Source organism: Chlorocebus sabaeus, chromosome 16 (genome assembly GCF_047675955.1).
Source record: "Chlorocebus sabaeus isolate Y175 chromosome 16, mChlSab1.0.hap1, whole genome shotgun sequence".
Taxonomy (NCBI): domain Eukaryota; kingdom Metazoa; phylum Chordata; class Mammalia; order Primates; family Cercopithecidae; genus Chlorocebus; species Chlorocebus sabaeus.
In genome coordinates this window covers 5,183,086-5,208,326 of record NC_132919.1, presented here as the reverse complement: position 1 = coordinate 5,208,326, position 25,241 = coordinate 5,183,086, and the positions used below count along the sequence as shown (strand labels likewise).

The 25,241-nt window shown below is 41.1% G+C and overlaps 1 protein-coding gene across 4 annotated transcripts in view; it reads right to left on the bottom strand.

Annotated features, from left to right (window-relative positions):
- Nucleotides 1-25,241, bottom strand: part of RABEP1 (rabaptin, RAB GTPase binding effector protein 1) — a 111,927-nt gene that overhangs the window by 25,865 nt on the left and 60,821 nt on the right. For 3 of the 4 annotated variants that reach the window (XM_008010011.3, XM_008010013.3, XM_073004624.1), the window contains 5 exons: nt 22,901-23,061; nt 20,137-20,256; nt 10,760-10,895; nt 7,073-7,251; nt 3,146-3,277 (listed from right to left, as the gene is read on the bottom strand). In XM_008010011.3, the coding sequence (XP_008008202.3) occupies nt 3,146-3,277; nt 7,073-7,251; nt 10,760-10,895; nt 20,137-20,256; nt 22,901-23,061 (728 nt within the window). Of the gene's footprint in view, nt 1-3,145; nt 3,278-7,072; nt 7,252-10,759; nt 10,896-20,136; nt 20,257-21,547; nt 21,748-22,900; nt 23,062-25,241 lie in introns of those variants that run through there. The other variant, XM_008010014.3, reaches the window with a different exon arrangement.

Sequence of the window (25,241 nt, the reverse complement as noted above, 5' to 3'; positions counted from 1 at the left end):
AAGACTAGCTAATTTCTAGAGATAATAAACAACTCACCTGACTGTAAACACGCCTTTCATACACAAACCATTTGATCCCAAACCCATATCCCCAACCATCTCCCTTACCTAAGTCACACACCGAGCCAGTATTTCCCCTGCCTGAAATCAACCCAGGGCCAGTTCCAAACAGCTAAGAACAGACCCTATACCCCAAAGGCTGGCGGAATTAATTACTAGCCAGTCCTAAACTCTCTGCTCTGCTCCACTTTGCTTTTCCCAGAAAACCACAATAATAGCTATGGCCCATGCTTTTCTCTTGCTCCTGCTCCTGCCTCCTGACCAGCTCTGGTACTTCCCTGCTGTGGCCATGCATGGTGTGCTGGGCCTCTGCTTCTAGGAGAACTGTGAGTAACACAAAACTTCTTTCAGTGGCATTGACCTCCCTATGTCATCACTCAGTCACCATTATGAATTAAAAACCAGGCACAAGCTGGACACCGTGGCTCACACCTGTAATCCCAGCACTTTGGGAGGCCAAGGTGGGCAAATTACTCGAGTGATTTGACCCGTCTCTACTAAAAATACAAAAATTAGCCTGGCGTGGTGGTGCATGCCTGTAATCCCAGCTACTCAGGAGGCTGAGGCAGGAGAATTGCTTGAACCCAGGAGGCAGAGGTTGCAGTGAGCTGAGATCACGCCACTGCACTCCAGCCTGGGTGAGAGTGAGACCCTGTCTCAAATTTTTGAAAAAAGTACAAATAGAAACACATATGTGCTCCAGCCTGGGCAACATGTTGAAACACCGTCTCTATAAAAAATTAGCTGGGCAGGATGGCGGACACCTGTAGTCCCAGCTACTCAGAAGGATGAGGCAGGAGGATCACTTGAGCCCAGGAGGTCAAGGCTGCAGTGAGCTGAGATTGCGCCACTGCACTCCAGCCAGGGTGAGAGTGAGACCCTTTCTCAAATTAAAAAAGAAAGAAAGAAAGAAAGAAACACATATGTTAACATATATATTATCTCTGGAAAAGAAAATAAGAAAAGTAAGAAAGAGATAGGTACCAAAATATTAGTTGTTACCTATGGGTAGGATGATCTACCAGTTATTTTTATTTTGTATGGTGTTTCCTATACTTCCCAAATTTTCCATAATGAACATTTTGTATAGAGAAAAGCACATTATAAGCATCAGGTTAACGAAAATGTGAGGTCTACATATTTCAAATATCTTTAGCCATAAATCTAACTCTCCAAAGCATCTGAGATTAACTTTTTTGTGTGAGACAGGGTCTCACTGTCATCCAGGCTGGAGTGCAGTGGCAAAATCTGAGCTCACTGCAACCTCCAACTCCTGGGTTCAAACGATTCTCGTGCCTCAGTCACCTGAGTAGCTGGGATTACAGGCATACGCAACCTCACCCAGCTAATCTGTATATTTTTAGTAGAGACAGGGTTTCACTATGTTAGCCAGGCTTCAGATTAACTCTAAACCAAGAGCTGTGTCATTATTCTCAATAAAAAAACAATTATATTCAACATTCAAATTGCAAAACACCAGCTCTGAAAGTCTACAGATCGTTAAGAGAGAATCAAAAATAAAAATACTTCTCTGTAAATCACAACAAATGTCCCTTTCCTGTTTCCCCGCTTTTCAGACATTCCTGGATAGATTTACTGCATGATGAAAACACTATGTAATCATTGGCTGTACCCAAAACTTGAGACATTCTCCTGGGAGTCTAAATATTTTTAAAATGCACAGCAGAATTAGACCAAGTGGTTCCCAGTCTACGTCCCAGAACAAAGAATGAACAAAACAACTACAATCCTCAGCACTTTTCAGTGTCTACGAAAATTTTTTTAAAGTTTTTCTTAAACCTCAAACAATCCATAAGCATGGGCACATAAACCACCAGGAGGCAGATTACGTATGGCTCAAAGTAAATCTGCAGAGTAAACAGAAGCAGGATACCCCTGAAAGTAAAGACAAGATCCATATCCAATTTAACTGCGATTCATTCACCAGGCCAGGAAAGGAGGTGTGGCGGGGAGTGAGTGTGATTCTCAGCCGCAGGGACAGGGCAGTGAGTGTGAACAGTAAGTGCACAGGTCTGGCCACAGACAAGTGGAGAGCAGTGAGTGAGGCCGGAAGGGTCATTCAACTGTGAACGCCCTTGTATGCCACGCTAGGGATCTTGGGGGATCTTCGTTTTCATCCTCAAGGCAATAAGAGAAGCATTTCCTTCACTGATAACAAGATAACCAGCACGAGCTTTGAAAGATGAGCAGAAGGATTTCAATACTCAGAAAGGCAACGGGAGGAAAGTACTCCAAATGAAGGCAGCAACAGACCAGGTGGGAGTACAGCCCAAGATGACGACCAACATGGCTAAAATGTAATCCAGATGATGAAGGGCCTTACCTGTCCAAGTGAAGAATGTGTACTTAATTATATAGGTAACGGGAGTCAATGGTAGTTATTGAGTAGGGGAGTGGCCTGACTGCAGCTGCACTTAAGAAAATGAATTTGACAGTAATGCTGAGGGTGCGATGGAATGGGACAGGTTGAGACAGGAAACCCAGTGAGAAGGCCCTTGCCACACTGTGGGTGAGAGGTGCCAAGGCCACAGAACACCTAACACTTCCAGGTCCCTCTACTCTACCCATTCCTAGTACCTGAAACGTTTCACCCTGTGGTGTTGCAATCTGCCAAACCTCACCCACTGCTGTCGTCAGAGATGAAAACCTAATACTGGTTAAAACTCATATATATACTATAGGGAGTTAAGCATTTCAGCGCTTTAGATAATCTGTTTTAAACAAAAAAGATAAGTATTAGCAATATGTACTATTCACATCAAAAAAGATTTTGCAGACATTATTTAAAGGTTTATTTTAATGCATTAAATTTGGGAAATACTGGGAAAAAGAACATCTAATTATTTCAGACAGTGAATGAAGCTACAACATGTTTCAAACAGTGCTACCTATAATGCCATAAAAACAACTGAAAATAAATACTGTCATTTTTATCTAACTTTCACCTAGTTAGATAAAATGAACTTCTCACTTCTCATATGAACAATGTAATTAACTGATGTATGAGTAAGCTAAAATTGTTGACATTGTGTATATAATGACTTTAATTATAGATTCACTATACCTCTTCATTTGATAACTGGGCTGAAGATTCTTCTTGAGTTAAAGCACACACTACCGGTATTTTTATTTCTTCCTCAACATCTGTTTTTTTGTGATCCTTTCTCTTATTGAGTCTCTGTTGTTCATCATCCTCCTAAAAGTGAGGAAGAAAAAAACATATATATGACCCAAGTAACCTACTTAATAAGTGACATAGTTCTTTAACCATTCAAAACAAATAAGAAAGAACAGAGCATTATGATACAAGAAAACTGGACACTTACGCTTCTTTGTTTATAATCCCATATAAGGGCCTCTGGAAATGACAAAATATTTTAATACTATAAGCACAAACTAAGAACCCTGGTATAAAGAAGAAATCAGGAAGCAGCTTCCAAGAAAAGTATACTGCATAAAGTAAGGCAAAACAAAAGAAAGCAAAACTGACTCTTCAAATGATCCATGAAAAAAAAAAAATTTTACACAGAACATTCCTTGTGATTACTGTAGAAAATAAAAACGAAAAAGTCTGTTTTTGAGACAAGGTCTTGCTCTGACACTCAGGCTGGAATGCAGTGGTGCAAACATGGTTCACTGCAGCCTCGATCTCCTGGGCTCAAGCAATTCTCCCACCTCATCCTCTCGTATAGCTGGGATCATAGGCATGTGCCATCACGACTGCCTAATTTTTTTATTTGTTGTAGAGACAGGGTTTCACTTTGTTGCCGAGGCTGGTCTTGAACTCCTGAACTCAAGCAATCCTCCTGCCTCAGCCTCTCATGTAGCCAGGATCACAGGCATGCACCACCATGCGTGGCTAATTTTTTGGGTTTTTTTGTACAGATGGGATCTCATGCTGTTGTCCTGGCTGGTCTCAAACTCCCAGGCTCAAGAGATCCTCCCACCGTGGCCTCTCAAAGCGTTGGGAATACAGGCGTGAGACACCACACCCCTCCCAAAAAAGTTTTTATAATGTTACACCTCCATTAGAAACATTAACAAATGTATATGAATACAAAACGAATGATTAAAGTTGATAGAATAATTCACTCAACAAAGATGAGTGAGATACCTTATGCCTTCAGTGTACCCTAAAACAGCCTAGTGAGGAGAGACAAACACTTACAATACAAGTATGTACAAGGTTATAAAGAAGGAGGAAAAACAATGACTGATTTCATCTGAAGGAACCAGCAAAGGGGGCCCAAAGGAGGTAACACTTCAGCTGAATCTTGAAAGATCAGTAAGGTAAGTTTGCCAGTTGCATGAGAAGAGACAATTAAGGGTTCCAGGGAGAAAGGAAGCACATACAAAAGACAGAAACGTGGAAAAGCAGGCCTGTGGGGGAATTCTGTGTAATTTTATATGGATGAAAAATGGGCAGGCACAGGAGAAGTAAAAGACAAGGAGAAAGAGGTGGTGAGTAAGCACTCAGACTCTGGAATCAGAGGCTGTTCGAGCCTCAGATGGGCCATACATGACCTCTCGGCCTGTTCACTATTCTAGAACACAGGAACTGTATAACTGTAGACCCTACCATTCATGGAGAGGTTTTTTTTTTTTTTTTTTGATAAGCACTTGAGATAAAGATTTATACATAAAGCCTTAGCACAATGCTAGCACATAGTAAGAGCTCAATAAATGTTCAAAAGTTTTAAATGATCATCTTAGTAAAGTTTAGACTCTTTTTGTTTTTGTTTTTTTGAGACAGAGTCTCACTCTGTCACCCAGGCTGGAGGGCATGATGCGATCTCAGCTCACTGCAACCTCCGCCTCCCAGGTTCAAGTGATTCTCCTGCCTCAGCTTCCCAAGTAGCTGGGACTCCAGACGCATGCCACCAGACCCGGCTAAATTTTGTATTTTTAGTAGAGACAGGGTTTTGCCACATTGACCAGGCTAGTCTCAAACTCCTGACCTGAGGTGATCCACCCGCCTTGGACTCCCAAAGTGCTGGGATTACAGATGTGAGCCGCCACACCCGGCCACATTTAGACTCTCTTAATGGGCAGCAGGGGAGGCAGGATAAGATCTGTACTTTAGAATCTAAACCCTTATGTCAGGGGGTCGTGGTGGCTCACTCCTGTAATCCCAGTACTTTGGGAGGCCAAGACAGGCAGATCACTTGAGGTCAGGAGTTTGAGACCAGCCTGGGTAACGTGGTGAAACACTGTCTCTACTAAAAATACAAAAATTAGCCAGGCGTGGTGGCACACGCCTGTAGTCCCAGCTACTTGGGCAGCTGAGACAGAAGAATCGCTTGAGCCTGGGAGGCGGAGGTTGCAGTGAGCCAAGATTGTGCCACTGCACTCCAGCCTGGGTGACTGGAGTGAAACCCTGTCTCAAAAAAAAAAAATTCCTTATGTTGGCTTTGACTACATGCAAGATGAATTAGTCCAAATTAAGAGACCAAAAGGAAATTTAAAAAAGAAGAAACTTTGCAAAACAAAATCTAACCTAAGTCACATAAAGCAATTTGAAATGTTTGACAAGATACTTAGAAAGGCAGGGAACACTTTTACATAGCTATCCTAGGGAAATAGCTGCACACATACACAATATGGTCAAGGATTTAGCTGCAACATTATTTGAGATGACAAGAAAAGGGGGACCACCTAGATGCCCACTACAAGGAGAAAGGGTAAATCAATATGGTGCATCCATGCTACAGTCAAGAGCAAAATACAATGTTGATATGAAAATATATCCAGGATAATGCATATGGGAAATATATACACTTTTCTTTGAGACAAGATCTTGCTTTGTAACCCACAGCTGAAGTGCAGTGGTGTGATCACAGCTCACTGCAGCCTCCGCCTCCAGGATCAAGTGATCCTCCCACCTCAGCCTCCCAAGTAGCTGGAACTACAGGCACGTGCCACCATGCCCAGCTTTTTTTAAAATTTTTTTATTTTTTGTAGAAACAGAGTCTCACTATATGGCCCAGGCTGGTCTTGACCTCTTGGGCTCAAGTGATCCTCCCGCCTCAGCCTCCCAAAGTGTTGGGATTATAGACGTGAACCACCATGCCCTGCCTAAAATAAATACTTATAGTATAAACATAGTTGTATAAGAGGAAAACTATACCCTAAATGTGTATCATGAACACACAGAACTGGTTTAGAAGACTCTCTACCAAATGGTAAAACAATCTTCTGACAAGGGGAGGCGTGGGAGATGTTAAGGAAGATTTTTCACTTGATCACTTCATATTTATTTTTTCACTGTATTTAAAACAAAAAAATTATGATAATGTGTAAATATATATATATGTAATTCATGCAATTTAAATAACTAAAAGATAAGGAGAAAACAGGAACCTAAATATGCAGCGCTCTGAATACCTGCCACCTCCTATTACTCAGCCTCTCCATTCATATCATGTCACCTAGTAGAGCTTTTAGAGCAGGGGGTCCAATCTTTTGGCTTCCCTGGGCCACACTGAAGAAGAACTGTCTTGGCTACACACAAAATACACTAACGACAGTGGATGAGTTAAAATGAACAAACGAAAAAAGATTGCAAAAGAAATCTCATAATGTTTTAAGAAAGTTTACAAATTTCTGTTGGGTTGCATTCAAAGCCAAGGGCTGCAGGTTGGACAAGCTTGTTTTACAGCAATGTCACCCAAGACTTGGCCTGGACTGATAAAGCCCAGGAGCACTGGGAGAACTGGTCAGCAGGGGAGAGAAAGATTTTCTCCGAAGTATGCACTGCTGCATCCTGCAGTCACTGAAGATCATTTCTAAATCAGTTTCCCCACCCCCTAGAGGAGGCTATTTCTAAAGATGAAAAACAAAGCCCCTCAAATGTAGCTGTTATGTTTTTAAAAGTGGCATATATCACCTTGTTGCAGCTTAAGTCAGTCTCTAATACACATAAGGTAATGCAATCACATGTGGTGGGGGACATTACTGACAAGGCAAATCAGTCCTCAAAACTTCTATTCACCTGATCTTTCTTCTTCAGTTCTTCAACTTGTCGGAGCTGTTCTGAAGTTAGCACAATCTCCATTCGCTGCATGTCTCTCATCAGTAAACGCTGAGATTCCAGAAACTGGTCATTGGCCTTCTGCCACGTATGCTTTAACTGGTTGTGTTGTTGTCGCTCTTGCTCCAAGAGATGGCAAACTGTTTAGGAACCCCCCACCACAAATCAAAAACACTGAATTTTAATGTAGGCAATTTCTTCAGCACAGGGCTCCTAGCCCAGGTCTGACCAACGGTCCACATCTCTAGGATTCTATTCTTAGCTGGACCAAGGGGCAACCTATCCCCACACTATCTCTTTAAAGCAGAGTCTCCCAAAGTGGACTCCTAGGAACACAGGAAAGAAAGATTTCTGTGCTTAGTAAAGTCTTAGAAACTTCAGGTTAAAGGGAGAAATTTATTATTATGATGATGATTTTGCAAAGGCTTCTCCATAATTAAATAAATTTTTAAAGATTTCTTTACTGCAGGACTTTGAACTCGGGGTCTTAATTATGTCTATGTTTTCTTGGAAGGTGATATATAATATAGCCTTTTCCACATCTATTTGACAAAAGAAAAAAAAAAAACTTTTCACAGTACAACTCAAATAACAAGTATTCTAGGGAATATACTTTGGGAAACATTGCTCCAAAGGCCAAAGGTGGAACACTCCTAATTGTGTTTAATACATTCTGATAAATCTGTTATCCAGAAATCCTCACTGGGTCCGGTTAATATAGACTTCTTATGACAGGTCAAGGAATCTTTGTAAAATGTATGTGTTGTTGATACTCATCAGCTCAGCCATCTTCTACTGAAAAGAGAGGAGGTAGCATGATCCATCCACCCATCTACCAAGCCAGAAACCCGAGACAGCTCATACTTCTGACTTTCCTCACCCCAACATATTCAGCTATGACAGAGACCTGCTAATTCGGCCTCCTCTGCAATATGATACATCTATCTTCTGACTTCTGCCTTAGATCAGCGCTTATGACTTAAACAGCTACAACAGAGGCCCCTTTTTCATTCTTCTGCCCTCAGTCTTGCCCTCCCTATTCTATTCACCACAGTGCTATTAGATTGAACTTTCTAAAATGCAAAACGAATATTACCACTCTCCAGTCAAAAACCCTTCACTGAACCCAGACACAAAAAGGCACACATTACAAAATCCCATTCACATCGAAGTCCAGAATAGGCAAGTCCACAGAGATAGAAAGGAGATTAGTGGTTGCCAAGAGCTGGAGGTAAGACATAGGAAGTGACAGTAAATGGGTACGGGATTTCTTTCTGAGGTAATGAAAATGTTTTGGAAGTAGACAGTGGTGATGGGGCACAATTTTGTGAATATATTAAAAACTACTCAATTGTATACTTTAACGAGTGAACTTTATGGCATGCAAATTTTATCTTAATAAAACTATTATTTCAGAGAAAATAGGCCGGGCGCAGTGGCTCATGCCTGTAATCCCACCACTTTGGGAGGCCGAGGTGGGTGGATCACAAGGTCAGGAGATCAAGACCATCCTGGCTAACACAGTGAAACCCCGTCTCTACTAAAAATACAAAAAAATTAGCCGGACGTGGTGGTTCCAGCTACTTGGGAGGCTGAGGCAGGAGAATGGCATGAACCCAGGAGGCGGAGCTTGCAGTGAGCCGAGATCGCGCCACTGCACTCCAGCCTGGGTGACAAGGGCAAGACTCCATCTCAAAAAAAAAAAAAACAGAGAATATAAAAAAACCTTCAGAGGCTCCAAACTGCTCAGATGATCAAGTCCAATATTCTTAGCATAAAACCTCTATGTACTGGTCTGTTTCTACTGCTCCAATCTCACATTTTGCCCATTGCCTCTTGTATTCTAATTGTGCTGAACTGCTTTTCTTAGACTTCCTTACCTAACTGCATCACATGCAAATGACCTTGAATGCCATGCTTCTGAGTACCTGACAAGCACCTACCCACCTTCCAAAACTCCACTTAAGGACAACTTCTTTTAAGAAGCCTATCTGGGCCGTGCGTGGTGGCTTACACCTGTAATCCCAGCACTTTGGGAGGCCAAGGCAGGTGGATCACCTGAGGTCGGGAGTTTGAGACCGGCCTGACCAACATGGAGAAACACCCCATCTCTACTAAAAATACAAAATTAGCCAGGCATGGTGGCATATCCTGTAATCCCAGGTACTCGGAAGGCTGAAGCAGGAGAATCACTTGAACCCAGGAGGTGGAGGTTGTGGTGAGCTGAGATCGCACCATTGCACTCCAGCCTAGGCGACAAGAACGAACCTCCGTCTCAAAAAAAAGACTCTATTTTTTATTGTGAGTGTTTCAGTATGGAAATTACTCCACGTCCTTCCTCATTTTAATTAACCTTCTCAGGTCAGGTACTTTTCTTTTTTTTTTTGAGACAGACTCTTGCTCTGTCACCCAGGCTGGAGTGCACTGGCCGGATCTAAGCTCACTGCAAGCTCTACCTCCTGGGTTCACGCCATTCTCCTGGCTCAGCCTCCCGATAGCTGGGACTACAGGCGCCCGCCACCTCGCCAGGTAGTTTTTTGTATTTTTTAGCAGAGACGGGGTTTCACCGTGTTAGCCGGATGGTCTCGATCTCCCGACCTCGTGATCCGCCGTCTCGGCCTCCCAAAGTGCTGGAATTACAGGCTTGAGCCACCGCGCCCGGCCAACCTTCTCAGGTACTTTTCAAGGGTTATTAGGAAGGTCTGGTAGTCTCAATAATTTACATTATTTCTGGAAGTGTTAGAGGGACATAGTTTAAACTGAACTAGTTCTTTTGGACACCTTTAAGAATATGAGTGTCTTTTTATTGCAATAGCACACTTGGAAACTGTTTCCTGAAGGCCAGAACTTTACTCAAAGTTTGGGTTATTTTCATAATATTTTAGTGGGGAAAGAATGTGCCCCTGGAAAGCAGAGTCAATTTCTGTATCACTCTGCTACCAGACTAGTGAAATCAAAACTATCCCTTAAAAACAGGATGGTACTTGGGGCCTCCAGAATACACTCTCTGCCCTTTCCAATTTTAACTTTTGCTAATACACCTCCATCAAAATGAGTGTGGGGGGAAAAGTAGTTTAAACAGAAATTCCCAGCTTTATTATCTTTCTGCCCAAAGTTCACGCCTGGTGAAGTTGGGTTTGTTGCTTTTTTTTTTTTTTTTGAGATGAAGTCTCACTCTGTCACCCAAGCCAGAGTGCAGTGGTGTGAGCTCGGCTCACTGCAACCTCTGCCTCCTGGGTTCAAGTGATTCTTGTGCCTCAACCTCCCGAGTAGCTGGGATAACAGGTGTGCATCACCACACCTGGCTAATTTTTGTTTTCTCAGTAGAGACAGGTTTTCGCCATGTTGGCCAGGCTGGTCTCGAACTCCTGACCTCAGGTGATCTGCCCGCCTTGGCCTCCCAAAATGCTGGAATTATGGAAGTGAGCCACTGCATCTGGCTGCCTTGTAAAGTTATTACTGAGGTCATGAAGGAAAATCCATAATTTCAGGTTTGCATGAGTGCATTTAAACCAACTATAAGGCTTAAATTGAATCACTAACATGTTGCATTGTTATTTTAAGATTTGTCATTGTTATTAGTCAACATCAATTTAACTTATATGGTTCTTAGAGACAAAGATAAAAATATACAGAATATTTATTTACCTTCATGCAATTCTTTCCGCAGTTTCTCAGCATCTTCCTGTAGAACAGATTTCTGAGTATTCAAAACAGCTACATACATCTCTAGATCAGTCCTACAAGATTTCTCAGCTTCCAGATAATGATTCAGTTCTTTAACCTGAAAGAAGATGCAATTCCATTAAACTGAAATTTACAACAGTTTCTATCTTAGATACAAAATGATGGTAAGTTCTGGCTATGCCTTAAAAAAAATTGACACTTTTACATCTACATTTTACATCTACATAAATTACCATTTATAATTTTTAATTATAAAATAATATAGAAAACTGGGAAAATAACATAATTAATAGATGTCATCCATAATCATACCACCAGAATAAAATATACAATTGAGATTTCACATAACAGTTTTGTCCCTTGCTTTTCAAAAAGGTAGTTCCAATTTGTATTCCCACAGCAACATACGCATGTGTCTGTTTTAGCCGTAACAGTAACACCAGGTATGTTTTGCTTTTTTAAATTGATAATTTCTAAGTACAAAAATGATACATACACTTTAAAGTTTGCTCTCCTTTTATTTCTGGTGAGGGAATTCCAAATGTAAATTTATATATTTAATGTATAAAGACATTTTCACAGATACATATACTTATAGAAGTGAAAAAGAGGAAATTATGATGGAACAAATAACTAGTCTCACATTGTAATGACTTAAAGGCAAATGCAGAATACTTTTTAAAGTCACATCTTGCCCAGGCATGTTGGCTCATGTCTGTAATCCTAGCACTTTGGGAGGCAAAGGCGGGCAGAATGCTTGAGTTCAGGAGTTTGAGACTAGCCTGGGAAACATGGAGAAACCCTGTTTCCAAAAAATAATAATAAAACCACATCTTTTTTAAAAAATGCTTTATTTCTGTTGATCAATTAAGTGTAATACTCAAAATAGTAACGATATAGTCTAATATAGGAAAGTTATAACCAAAAAAAATTTAATTCTTCCCCAGAAAACCAAGGATTATGTCACTTTAACCTGTCACATAAATTGTCCATTCTAAATTCTAACCTTTCAGTTAACTTTCAACTTTTTCGAATGGTTATATCTAATATCACATTCAAAGTCCTTTTCACGCCCTTTATCTTCCTATTTCTTCAAACTTAAAATGGTTTCTCTGTTTTCAGTTATCTTTACTCCTAGGCCATCATGCAATAATAGTCAAAGATTTAAATGACTATTTAAGCAATCATTTGATGCTTCACTGAAGGCTGACAGTCCAGCACGTGATATGAACAAAGAATGGTAAAGTCGCAACTATCGTGAAATGCTTTCTCTGACACCTGAAGACGGGGGTAATTCAGCTGATGGTAAAGGAGTCCTTATGGCAGATTTAAAATGGTGGTATATAACCCACTAATTCTACCAGTTATTATTTTTTGGGATAAACATTTGGTTTAATTAATAATGAATTTCTAATATTTGAAAACTACTGAGGACTCTGAGTAACTTTGAATTACTTTGAGTTCCATACCCTGTAATGACCAAAACCAAAAACAAATGGACATCTACAAGAAGCCAGGGGACAAGGGTGCACACCGACCACTGAAAGTTACCTATTCGGAAAAATGTACGTGGTATTAGGATCTATGCAGGAGAAAGTACAGAGAAGCAACAAGGGCCATAAGAAACCAGAAACAGTCCCCTGGGAGTACAATTTGACAACAGTGCCTTGAATGGAAGAGTTTCACATACACCAGTCGTCGGTGAATGCGACAGATTTCTCTGGAGCACTTATAACCCGGTTAGGGTAAAATGGTGTCCCACTTTGATTTACATTTCCCCAATTTCTAGTGTGGCTGAATGTTGAATATCTTTTCACGTGCCTTGACTATTATGGTTTCCTCTTTTGTTCAATGACTGCGCATACACTTTACCTGTTTTTTTCTTTTTTTTTTTTTTTTTTTACAGAGACCGAGTCTCGATTTGCCGTCCAGGCTGGAGGCTGGTGCTGCAATCTCAGCTCACTGCAACCTCAACCTCCAGCTCCTGGGTTCAAGCAATTCTCATGCCTCAGCCTCCCAAGTAGCTGGGATTACAGGTGTGTGCCACCTGGCTATACTTTACCTGTTTTTCTTTTTTCTTTTGAGACGGAGTCTCGCTCTGGCGCCCAGGCTGGAGTGCCGTGGCGCGATCTCGGCTCACTGCAAGCTCCGCCTCCCGGGTTCACGCCATTCTCCTGCCTCAGCCTCCCAACTAGCTGGGACTGCAGGCGCCGCCACCTCGCCTGGGTAATTTTTTGTATTTTTAGTAGAGACAGGGTTTCACCTCATTAGCCAGGATGGTCTCCATCTCCTGACCTCGTGATCCGCCCGCCTCGGCCTCCCAAAGTGCTGGGATTACAGGCGCGAGCCACCGCACTTGGCCACTTTACCTGTTTTTCTTCAGAATTATTTGTCACTTGTGGACTTGGCAATTTCGAGAGTGTCTCGCTCTGTTGCTCTGGCTGGAGTGCAGTGGCACAACCTAGGCTCACTGCAGCCTCCATCTCCCGGTTTCAAGCAATTCTTGTGCCTCAGCCTCCCAAGTAGCTGGGACTACAGACACCCGCCACCACGCCTGGCTAATTTTTTGTATTTTTAGTAGAGACAGGGTTTCTCCGTGTTGCCCAGGCTGGTCTCAAACTCCTGGTCTCAAGCAATCTAAGTACTGGGATTACAGGTGTAAGCCACCGCGTCCAGCCAACTTAGCAATTTTTTTTTTTTTTTTTTGAGACGGAGTCTCGCTCTGTCGCCCAGGCTGGAGTGCAGTGGCCGGATCTCAGCTCACTGCAAGCTCCGCCTCCCGGGTTTACGCCATTCTCCTGCCTCAGCCTCCCGAGTAGCTGGGACTACAGGCGCTCGCCACCTCGCCCGGCTATTTTTTTGTATTTTTTACTAGAGACGGGGTTTCACCGGGTTAGCCAGGATGGTCTTGATCTCCTGACCTCGTGATCCGCCCGTCTCGGCCTCCCAAAGCGCTGGGATTACAGGCTTGAGCCACCGCGCCCGGCCCCAACTTAGCAATTTTTAAAATTATTTTGGATATTAATATTTTGTCAGTTAAGAGGTACTGGTATCTTCTTATAGTCTGTAGCTTCTCTTTTCAACTTTTTGTATTAATAGTATCTTTTAACAAAGAACTTTATAATGTAGCTAAACTTGCCAGTTTTCCTTTCTCAGTCAATATTTTTGTCTTAAGAAACCTTGGGGCCGGGCGTGGTGGCTCAAGCCTGTAATCCCAGCACTTTTGGAGGCCAAGGTGAGTGGATCACATGAGGTCAGGGATTCGAGATCAGCCTGGCCAACATGACAAAACCCCGTTTCCACTAAAAATACAAAAATTAGCCAGGTGCAGTGGCCCAGGCCTGTAATCCCAGCTACTCGAGAGGCTGAGGCAGGAGAATTGCTTGAAACTGGGAGGCGGAGGTTGCAGTGAGCCAAGATTGTGCCACCGCACTTCAGCCTAGGTGACACAGCAAGACTGACTCAAAAAAAAAAAAAAAAAAAAAGAAATCTTTTTGAAGACAAGGTGGAGAGAGTGGGCCTACCTATCAGATAGTACGACTTGCAGTCAAGCTACTATAATTAAGATAGTTTGTTACTGGTTTAGGAATAAACCTGTCGCCCAGGCTGGAGTGCAGTGGCGCAACCTCGGCTCACTACAACTTCCACCTCCTGGGTTCAAGTGATTCTGGTGCCTCAGTCCCAAGTAGCTGGGACTTCAGGCAAGCACCACCATATCTGGCTAATTTTTGTATTTCTTGTAAAGAAAGAGTTTCCCTATGTTGTGCTGGCTGGTCGTGAACTCCTAAGCTCAAGCAATCTGCCCACCTCAGCCTCCCAAAGTGCTGGAATTACAGGCATGAGCCACCGCGCATGGTCAGATAATAACTTATGTATTATTATTATTATTTTTTTTGAGACAGTTTCACTTGTGGCCCAGGGTGGAGTGCAATGGTGAGATCTTGGCTCCCTGCAACCTCCACCTCCCAGGTTCAAGCGGTTCTCCTGCCTCAGCCTCCCAAGTAGTTGGAATTACAGGCAGATGCCTGGCTAATTTTTGTATTTTTAGTAGATGCAGGGTTTGTTTTTTTTTTTTTTTTTTTGAGACAGAGTCTCGCTCTGTCGCCCAGGCTGGAGTGCAGTGGCAGAATTTCGGCTCACTGCAAGCTCTGCCTCATGAGTTCATGCCATTCTACTGCCTCAGCCTCCCGAGTAGCTGGGACTACAGGCGCCCGCCACCATACCCAGCTACTTTTTTGTATTTTTAGTAGAGACGGGGTTTCACCATGTTAGCCAGGATGGTCTCGATCTCCTGACCTCGTGATCCACCGGCCTCGGCCTCCCAAAGTGCTGGGATTACAGGCGTTAGCCACCATGCCCAGCCAAGTAGAGGCAGGGTTTCACCACATTGGCCAGGCTGGTCCCAAATTCCTGACCTCAGGTGATCCACCTGCCTTGGCCTCCCAAAGTGCTGGCATGGCAGGTGTGAGCCACCGCACCCAGCCAAAAAGGGTATTTTTTAACAATCCATTCTTCCCCCACTGATCTGTAATGCCACCTGTCATATATCAAATTTACACATATATATAGGTCTATTTCTGGGCTGTTTTATTGATCCATCTGTTTATCCCTAAACCAGTAACAAACTATCTTAATTATAGTAGCTTTACTGAGGTCCTACTATCTGACAGGTAGGCCAAGTCTCCTCATCTTGTCTTCAAAATTTTGCTAAGTATATTTCTGTTCCTTTATTTCTCTATATGAAGTCTACTTCTAGAACTGAATTAATCAAGCTCCTTATTAAACCCTGTTGAATTCTGAGTAAAATTTAAAAATTTGGGGATACAAATGGAGGTTTTTTTTTTTTTTTTTTTTTTTTGAGACGCAGTCTCACTTTATCGCCCAGGCTAGAGTGCAGTGGCACGACCTCAGCTCACTGCAACCTCTGCCTCCTGGGTTAAAGCAATTCTCCTGCCTCAGCCTCCTGAGTAGCTGGGCTTCCGCCACCATGCTCAGCTAATTTTTGTACTCTTAATAAAGAGACCGGGTTTCGCCATGTTGGCCAGGCTTGTCTCGAACTCCTAACCTCAGGTGATCCCCCTACCTTGGCCTCCCAAAAGTGCTAGGATTACAGGTGTGAGCCACCGCACCTGGCCCAATGCTCTATCTTTTCATTCAGGAAAATACACAGATTCAGGTCCTCATTTATGATGTAGTCTCTAAGGACCCTGCCCATCTTTGTTTAGCTATATTGGTAGGTAACTAGTTTTTTGTTTTGTTTTTTGTTTTTAACTCTTGTGAATAGGATCAATCTTTCTCCCCCCACTGCATTCTTCAACTGGATATCACTGGGGCATAGAAAAACAACTATTTTTGTACGTTGATTTTGTTAGAACTTTCAAATTGTTGAACTCTTATTAGGTCTAACTATCTGTTGTACATTCCCTGGTTTCTTTATATAGACAATTGAATCAGTCTCGTTGCTTTCTTTCCAGTTCTTATACCTCATTTCTGAATTATTGGGCATGGGTCTGCCCCAGAATGTTCCCATCATTAACGGTAAGGCTGCTAAATATTCATCCTTAACTATGTTTGCTAAAGGTTTGATTAATAGCCCCTTACTAAGTTATTGTGGTTAAATTTCTCAAATACTTTTCTGAATCCAAGACGAATATGCTGTTCTTCTCCAATCATTTTATGTGTACATTGCAATAATAGATTTTCTGATAAATTTCTGGGAATACACCCTACTTGGTCATGATGTATTTCTCCCTGTTTATTTTAGCTACAATGTTGAAAATTTTAGCTTCTGTATTCCTGAGACAGATTGGTAATTTTTTCTCATACTACCTTTCTATGTGTTTGTTCACTTGTAGTGAAGATCTACTAGTCTCATAAAATGATTTGGAGAGCTTTCTCTCTGTTTGTATTCCCTGAGATTTTGTAAAATATAAGAATTTGCTCTTTCCAGAAAGTCTGGAAAAACTTACCTGTAAAACCAACAGTTTAATGTCTTTCAGTGAGAGGAGACAACAGACAGTAAGATTTTTTACTCTAGATCCACTTTCTTTGATAATTACTGACTACCTTAGCTTTCCTGTTTTGGAACAATTTTGGCTAATTATCTTTTATTAGAAATTTTTTTCATCTGTTTTCAAATTTATTTGTGTGACATTGTTTATAGTACTTGTTATTTTTAAATTTCTACTGACTTGTAGTTATGTCCTCTGTTTTTTTTGTTTTTAAGTCAGGCTCCCTTGCCCAGGCTGGTGTGCAGTGGCGCCATCATGGCTCACCACAGCCTCAACCCCTTGAGCTCAAGTGATCCTTCTGCCTCAGCCTCACACTGCTAGGATTACAGGCATGAGCCTCCCCACTTGGCCTCACTTCTGATTTCTCTTTTTTTGTTTTCATTTTTTCTGATCAGTCTTACTAGAGATTTGTGTATAGGTTTTCCATTTCTTCATTATACGGATAGTCTCTATTGTTCTTTTGCTTTTCTATTTCACAAATTTATATTATTTATATTATTCATTTCCATTTATTTTCAGTTTTTTTTTTTTTTTTTTGAGACAGAGTTTTGCTCTTGTTGCCCAGGTTGGAGTGCAATGGCAATATCTCAGCTCACTGCAACCTCCGCCTCCCGGGTTCAAGCATTTCTCCTGCCTCAGCCTCCCCAGTAGCTGGGATTATAAGCGCCTGCCACCATGCCCAGCTAATTTTTTGCATTTTTAGCAGAGATGGGGTTTCACTATGTTGGCCAGGCTGGTCCCGAAGTCTCCTGACCTCAGGCAATCCACCCACCTAAGCCTCCCAAAGTGCTGGGATTACAGGCATGAGCCACCGTGCCTGGCTCAATTTGTACTTTTTTTTCTTTTTTTTTTAAGATCTGGCATTATTCACATCATTCTAAATATTTTGTAATTACTTTTTCCATGAGTATTTTTTTCATGTCCAGGCATTTTAACTATCATTTTAATGTAAATAACTGAATAACCCATAGTTACAGAATTGGGTCTGTGTAACCTCAATTCTAAGATAATGTATCTAAAAGTAACTATACCTTGTCCCAGATACTATCCTAAATGTTTATAGGAATTAATTTATATGTTCCTCATAATAGCCAGATGGTGACTATTAAGGTGGGCTTATTATCCCCATTTCACAGTTGAGAAAATCAAAGCACAGTATGATTAAGTAATTTACCCAAGGTAACCCAGGCTACCAAATGCTGAGCTTTTAACTATTATGTTCTAGTACTGTATGTGATACCATCTTGTTCTTGGATACCAAGTTCTGTGTGTCAACTACAACTAAATTATTAACCTGATAGTTCAAAATGTCTATAGCTCTACTAATAATTTTTTCTGATTATATTCTCTAAAGGTCAATTTTAATCTGCTACTGTATTTGTGAAAGTCAGTTTCTCCTTGTAATTGTCATTATTAATTCATGCATTTCATGACTATGTAAAGTGCATTCAAGTTCATGACTATTATATCTTACTTATGAACTGTTTTTTAGATAGGATCCTTCTTTATCTCTATTAGTGGCTTTTCCCCCTTATCCTATCTTTGTGATACTACACTCGCTATAGCAGCTTTCTTTTGGTTCGAATTTACATGGTATATATTTATCCCTTTATTTTCAATCTTTTCTCTTTTCTTTTCTTTTTTTTTTTTGAGATGGAGTCTCATCTGTTGCCCATGCTGGAGTGCAGTGGTGCGGTCTCAGCTCACCGCAACAACCTCCACCTCCCGGGTTCAAGAAATTCTCCTGCCTCAGCCTCCCAAACAGAAGGGACTACAGGCGTGTGCCACCATGCCTGGCTAATTTTTGTATTTTTAGTAGAGACAGGGTTTCACTATTTTGGCCAGGCTGGTCTCGAACTCCTGACCTCAGGTGATCCACCCACCTCGGCCTCCCAAAGTGCTGGGATTACAGGCATGAGCCACCGTGCCTGGCCTTCTTTTAAGACAGAGTCTCACTCTATCATCTAGCTGGAGTGCAGCGGCATGATCATGGCTCACTGCAACCTCAACCTTTTGGGTTGAAGTAATTCTCCCATCTCAGTCTCTCAAGTAGATGGGACCACAGGCTCACACCACTATGCCTGGCTAATATTTTCAATCTTACCTTGTAGTTTGATTTTAAGCATAGCTCTTACAAGTAATATAAAGTTAGATTTTTACAATCCAATGTGATAATCTCTTTTAAACATAGGTATCACTTTACATTTACCAAGACTATTGATAAATTCTCATTTATTTTTATATTGTTTTTGCTTATTCTCTCATTGCTTCTTTTGTTCCTACTTTCTTCCCTTTTTTTGGGTGTGGGGAACAGGGTCTCACTCAGTCACCCAGTCTGGAGTGCCAGTTCACTGTAGTCTCAAACTCCTGGGCTCAAGTAATCCTCCCATCTCAGTCTCCAAGTAGGTGGGACAACAGGCATGCACCACCACGTCTGGCTAATTTTCTGAAAATTTTTTTGTAGAGACGGGAGTCTCACTATGCTGCCCAGGCTGGTCTTAAATTCCTGGGTGCAAGCAATTCTCCTGCCTTGGCTTCCTGGAGTATTGGGATTACAGGTGTGAGCCACAACACCTGGCCTGTTCCTACTTTAATTCTTTTGCTGTGTCTTTATGGCCAACAAATTCGGCAATACCATAGCTACATTATCTCTAGAACATCAATGCTAGAGCTGCCATCAGAAAACAAGGTCAACTTTGAACAGTTTATTTTCCTTAATAGGAAAATGAATGAGACGGGGTCTCATTTTCTTAAGAAAATGAACACTAACTTTGTGACAAAGCAGCCACTTGTGATAAAACACCATTGTTGTGATTATCTTCAATGTCCATAAGAGCAAAACCATCTCAAAGCAGTTTTTTGATTTAAATTTATTTATTACTATTTTTTTTTGAGATGGAATTTCACTCCTGTTGTCCAGGCTAGAGCACAATGGCGCAATCTCGGCTCACTGCAACCTCCGTCACCCAGCTTCAAGTGATTCTCCTGCCTCAGTCTCCTGAGGCTGGGAGTAGCCGGGACTACAGTCATGGGCCACCATGCCCGGCTAATTTGTATTTTTAGTGGAGATGGGGTTTCTCCATGTTGGTCAGACCGGTCTCGAACTCCCAACCTCAGGTGATCCGCCCGCCTCAGCCTCCCAAAGTGCTGGGATTACAGGCGTGAGCCACCGTGCGTGCGTGGCAGTTTTTTGCATTGTAAATAAAGATTCTTAAGATGCATAGTCTAAATTACAGGGTTTTTTTCCCTATTACTGATTCTAATTTTGTTCATGGTACTGGGGCAGAATCTTGGGTTTCAAGCAAATGGATTACAATGTTTCATAACCTTTGAGGCCTCCAGCTCTTTAATTTTGTCTTCAGCCTCTGTCAGTTTATCCTTCAAAGCTGCAATTTCCTTTTCCATTGGCATCACAACAGACCGAAGTTTCTCAGCATCTTCTTGGGCCTATGGTTAAAAAGAATTAAATGCCACGACTTATTCATTTACTGCTTTCCTAAGAAACTCTAACCCTTCCATTTGCTAAAACTTAGTATATAACAAGTAACTCGACCAGGCACTATATTAACATTCACAAAACTGAATTAATGTCTAACTTTCAAATAGTGCATTACTTTGAATGTCAAGGTATAATTGAAGTTTTCCCAAATATTCTATTTAGAATTTGGGAATGGGAAAACTGATTGACTAAAACAAATTTGACTTCTTAATCAATTAAGAAAATATCCAATATATAAAAGGAAATACACATAATAAATTTTTTTTTTTTTTTTGAGACGGAGTCTCGCTCTGTCGCCCAGGCTGGAGTGCAGTGGCGTGATCTCGGCTCACGCAAGCTCCGTCTCCCAGGTTCACGCTATTCTCCTACCTCAGCCTCCTGAGTACCTGGGACTATAGGCACCCACCACCACACCCGGCTAATTTTTTTTATTTTTATTTTTAGTAGAGACAGGGTTTCAGTGTTAGCCAGGATGGTCTCGATCTCCTGACCTCATGATCCGCCTGCCTCGGCCTCCCAAAGTGCTGGGATTACAGGCGTGAGCTACCGCGCCCAGCCCATAATGATTTTTTAAACTCCTGGGTTACTAAGTTCATGAGACAATAATTTTAAACACCCAAAATAGAATAATGTGTTTTCCAAAATGTTAGAAAATTATGTTGCTATAAAAAGGCCTCCATCCAATTAAACAGAGTACTTTAAATATTATTTTACTTTTACCATCTAAATGAAACAAACCCAAAGAATGACCCTTAAAACTATCATTGTTTTCCAAAGTCCATTCTCAAAAACATGGATTAAAAGGAACCAACTTACATAAACTAGTAAACTGGTGAGAAAACGAATTTTCATTTCTTATATATACATACACTTACACGTAGAGAAACAAAGGCAGGCTCAAAAAGTTGGCTTTTTTCCTTCTAGAGAAACTGAAAACCTAATTCACTGGATTTAAATGGGTGCAAACTTATCCTAAGTTGTGCACGATAGGGAAAAATATCATAAATGCCCAAACGTGAGGTGGATTTTCCCCAAAACACATATCCCTCAAAAAACAGGGGTTCAGATTCACTTTGTTTTCAGGTCCTTACAAAGTCATCATTTATTTTATTTTGAATTAAATACTACTTGGAAAAGACAAGTTAAAATATCTCAGTCAAGGCTAGTTTAGGATGCTGATAAAGGTCATCTGATAAAAAACAACAGGGAAAAAGAAGGAGGGAGGAAGCAAAGAATTGATCACAAATCAAGTTATTTATTAATATAAATATGACTTCACAATTCCAAGTGCTGAATGTCATCATAAACAAAACCTTTAAAGAGCACTTTTAAAAATGACAGAAAGGTCATTAAAAACAAGGAAAATCTGAGAAACTGTCACAGCCAAGAGGAACCTAAGGAGACATGACTAAATGCAATGTGGTATCCTGGATGGGATCCTAGAACAGAAAAAAAAAGGACATTAGGTAAAAACTAATGCAATCTGAATACAAAAATGGACTTAGGTAATAAGAAAAAATTGATACAGGCTTATTAGCTGTGACAAATGTACCATGCTAATGTAAAACATTAACAACAGGGGAAACTAGGCATGGAGTATATAGGAACTATCTTCCCAATTTTTCAGATAATCAAAAACAGTTCTAAAAAAATAAAAGATTATGGAAATCATGAATACACATACATTTGAAGAATGAACTAAGAATTAAGAACCAAAAAGGCATGATAAATTCAATTGAAAAGAAAAATCAATTACTAATTATTTTATATAATGTGATTTTAAATACGTGTATGCATATAAAATAATGTAAAAGTTCATTTAATTAAACTGGCTCAAAAGTTTTTAATATTTTCTCAATGATAAAATGTCTCACTTTACATTTAGTTGCCTTATGTTCAAGTATTATATGGTATTATGTTCAAGCATATGTGGTACATAACGTGTGGTACACAGAAACCAAAGGACACTGAGAAAGAAGGAAAACTAACATCTATTCTAGAACTTCGCTTTAGACACAGTCATCAAGCAACAACACCCACTCAACTGATACTTAGGAATTCAAGCACCTATCTCCTAGACACTATGCTAAGCATTTAGGATATACAAATAAAAAACAAGCACATGTTCCCCCGAATCTATTAAAAAAAAAAGAGAGAGAGAGAGAAAGAGAAACTCTTGCCTTCACAGAGCTTACATTTTAGCAAGGAAAGAACGACAGTAAACAATAAACACAACAGGTGAACTCTGTATAGTATAAGGAAATACGTGCTATGGAAAGAGAAAAACTAGAGAAGGATAAGGGAGACGAGAGTAGTGACAGGCGGCAGAGGGAAGTTGGCAGGCTGCAATGTTAAATGGCAGGTGGTCGGGATAAACCCCATGAAGTAGTGACATTTGATCAAAACTTTGAAGAAGATGACAGAGTTAGCCACAGATACAACATTATTTAGTACTATGTTTAGGTCTGTTTCCAAATAATTACTCTCACAGGAAATATCAAAGTACTTCTATTACTTTCTATTACACAACAATATTAGAGCACTTTGCATTTGAATTCAAATATTTCTACAGATGAACACATTCCTTCATACCTTTTTCATTTCATTTTCTAAATTTTCCTCCTCTTGACCTTCAGACAGCCTTCTTCTTAAGTCAGCTATTTCCCTCTCTGCGGATTCTCTATACTGTGCCCACTGTGCTCGCTCCTGCTCCAGCCTAAGGTGGAACTGGTGCTCATAGTCACGAACTGTTTCTACAAAACATCACCACATATTTCACATCTAAGCATTATGAAAAAAAAAAAATAACCCGGTACACGAAAATTTTTAAAGTTATATAAAAAGCTTACGTCTAATTTCTGGAAAAGGTTTAATTCACTAAAAAACAAAACAAACTAGTTGTAGTTCTTATGATATACAGAAATAAAGGCTTTAAATCATCACTTCTAATCTTCACAATAAACCTGTGTCATGTATTATTTTACGAATGAGAGAATCTTAGGAAAGGTTAACTAGTCTGGCCATTGTTTCACGCCCAGAATGAAGCAAAGCTAGAATTCAAACTTAAGGCCAACTCCAAAATCTATGTTTTTAGACATATACTACGGTTCCCAAGGCAAACATAATGTGTCGCCCCAATCCCACTACCTGGAAGTGTGAGAAAAGGGATGTATTTCTGGAATAGTTTACTAAAATCCAAGATTGTAACTTGAGGCAAACTCTATAAGCTCTTTAAAAAATGGCTTTCTCTTTGATATAATCCTAAAATATGGCCGGGCTTAGTGGCTCACACACACCTGTAATCCTAGCACTGTGGGAGGCAGACAGGAGGATCACTTGAAGCCAGGATTTCAAAACCAGCCTGGCTGACGTGGCAAAACCCCATTTCTACCAAAGAGAGAAAAATTGCCAGGTGCGGTGGCTCATGCCTGTAATCCCAGCACTGTGGGAGGCCAAGGCAGGTGGATCACCTGAGGTGAGGAGTTCGAGACCATTTTGGTCAATGAGGTGAAACCCCGTCTCTACTAAAATTACAAAAATCAGCCAGGCGTGGTGGTGGGCACCTGTAATCCCAGCTACTGGGGAGGCTGAGGCAGGAGGATCACTTGAACCTGGGAGGTGGAGGTTGCAGTGAGCCGAGATCGTGCTACTGCACTCCAGCCTGGGTGACAGAGTGAGACTCTGTCTCAAAAAAAGAGAAGGGAAGGGAAAGTGAAAGGGAAAAGAAAAGATTATCTGGGTGTGATGGCATATGTCTGTGGTCCCAGCTACTTGGGAGGCAGAGGCACGACAACTGCCTGAACCCAGGAGGCGGAGGTTGCAGTGAGCCGAGATCGCGCCACTGCACTCAAGCCTAAGTATCTCAAAAAAAAGAAAAAAAAAAAAAAATTATGTGACAGACCCTGTTGATTGCCCATTAATTGCCACTCCTTCGTCCTTACTGGTAAGACTCCAATTTTGTTTAGGAAGTCAGTGTGCACAATTTTAAAACTACATTGTCCAGTTTCCCTTGTAGTTATGAGTGACCACACACTTAGTCAACAAAGTGAGGGGGATATGCTGGGTAGTTCTAGAAAACTTTTGCTTTTCTGATGCAGACTGAAGGAGAAGCAGCTATTTTTCAGCTGAGGCAAAGATTAAGTTGAAAACCATATGCTAAGGATGAAAGAACAGAAGGGCTGAAGGAGTCTGAGGCATTGTTGACATCATGGAACCAACGCAACCAGGCCTGGGGTATCTACCTTTGGATTTCGTGTTCTGGGAGAAAAACGAACTCCTATTTTGGTAAATCACTGTAGTCAGGTTTGTTACATGAAGCCTAGAGTAATCTCTAGGTCATAGCTACATACTCAGAAATAGGGCTAGCTTCACCTGCCTTTTTATAAAGAGCACTAAGGCAAAAGTGACACACAATTGCAAACACGGTGGAAAAAGTCATCACTATTTCACATTTAGAATATTAACTAATCCAGGCCGGGCGCGGTGGCTCACACCTGTAATCCCAGCACTTTGGGAGGCCAAGGCAGGCAGATCACGAGGTCAGGAGATCAAGACCATCCTGGCTAACACGGTGAAACCCCGTCTCTACTAAAAATACAAAAAATTAGCCGGGCATGGTGGCATGTGCCTGTAGTCCCAGTTACTTGGGAGACTGAGGCTAGAGAATCGCTTGAACCAGGAAGGCAGAGGTTGCAGTGAGCCGAGATCATGCCATTGCACTCCAGACTGGGCGACAGAGTGAAACTCCGTCTCAAAAAATAAAAAAGAAAACAGAATATTAACTAATTCCAGGAACCCAAAGATTCAGTGACAACTTACTTTGTTTCATCATCATCATCTCAGAAATTTGGGAAGTAATTAAGCACTAGTGCCAAAAGGAGTCTGAGACTAAACTATGTCTCTTCTTTTAGATGAAAGGTGGCAGCCCATGAAG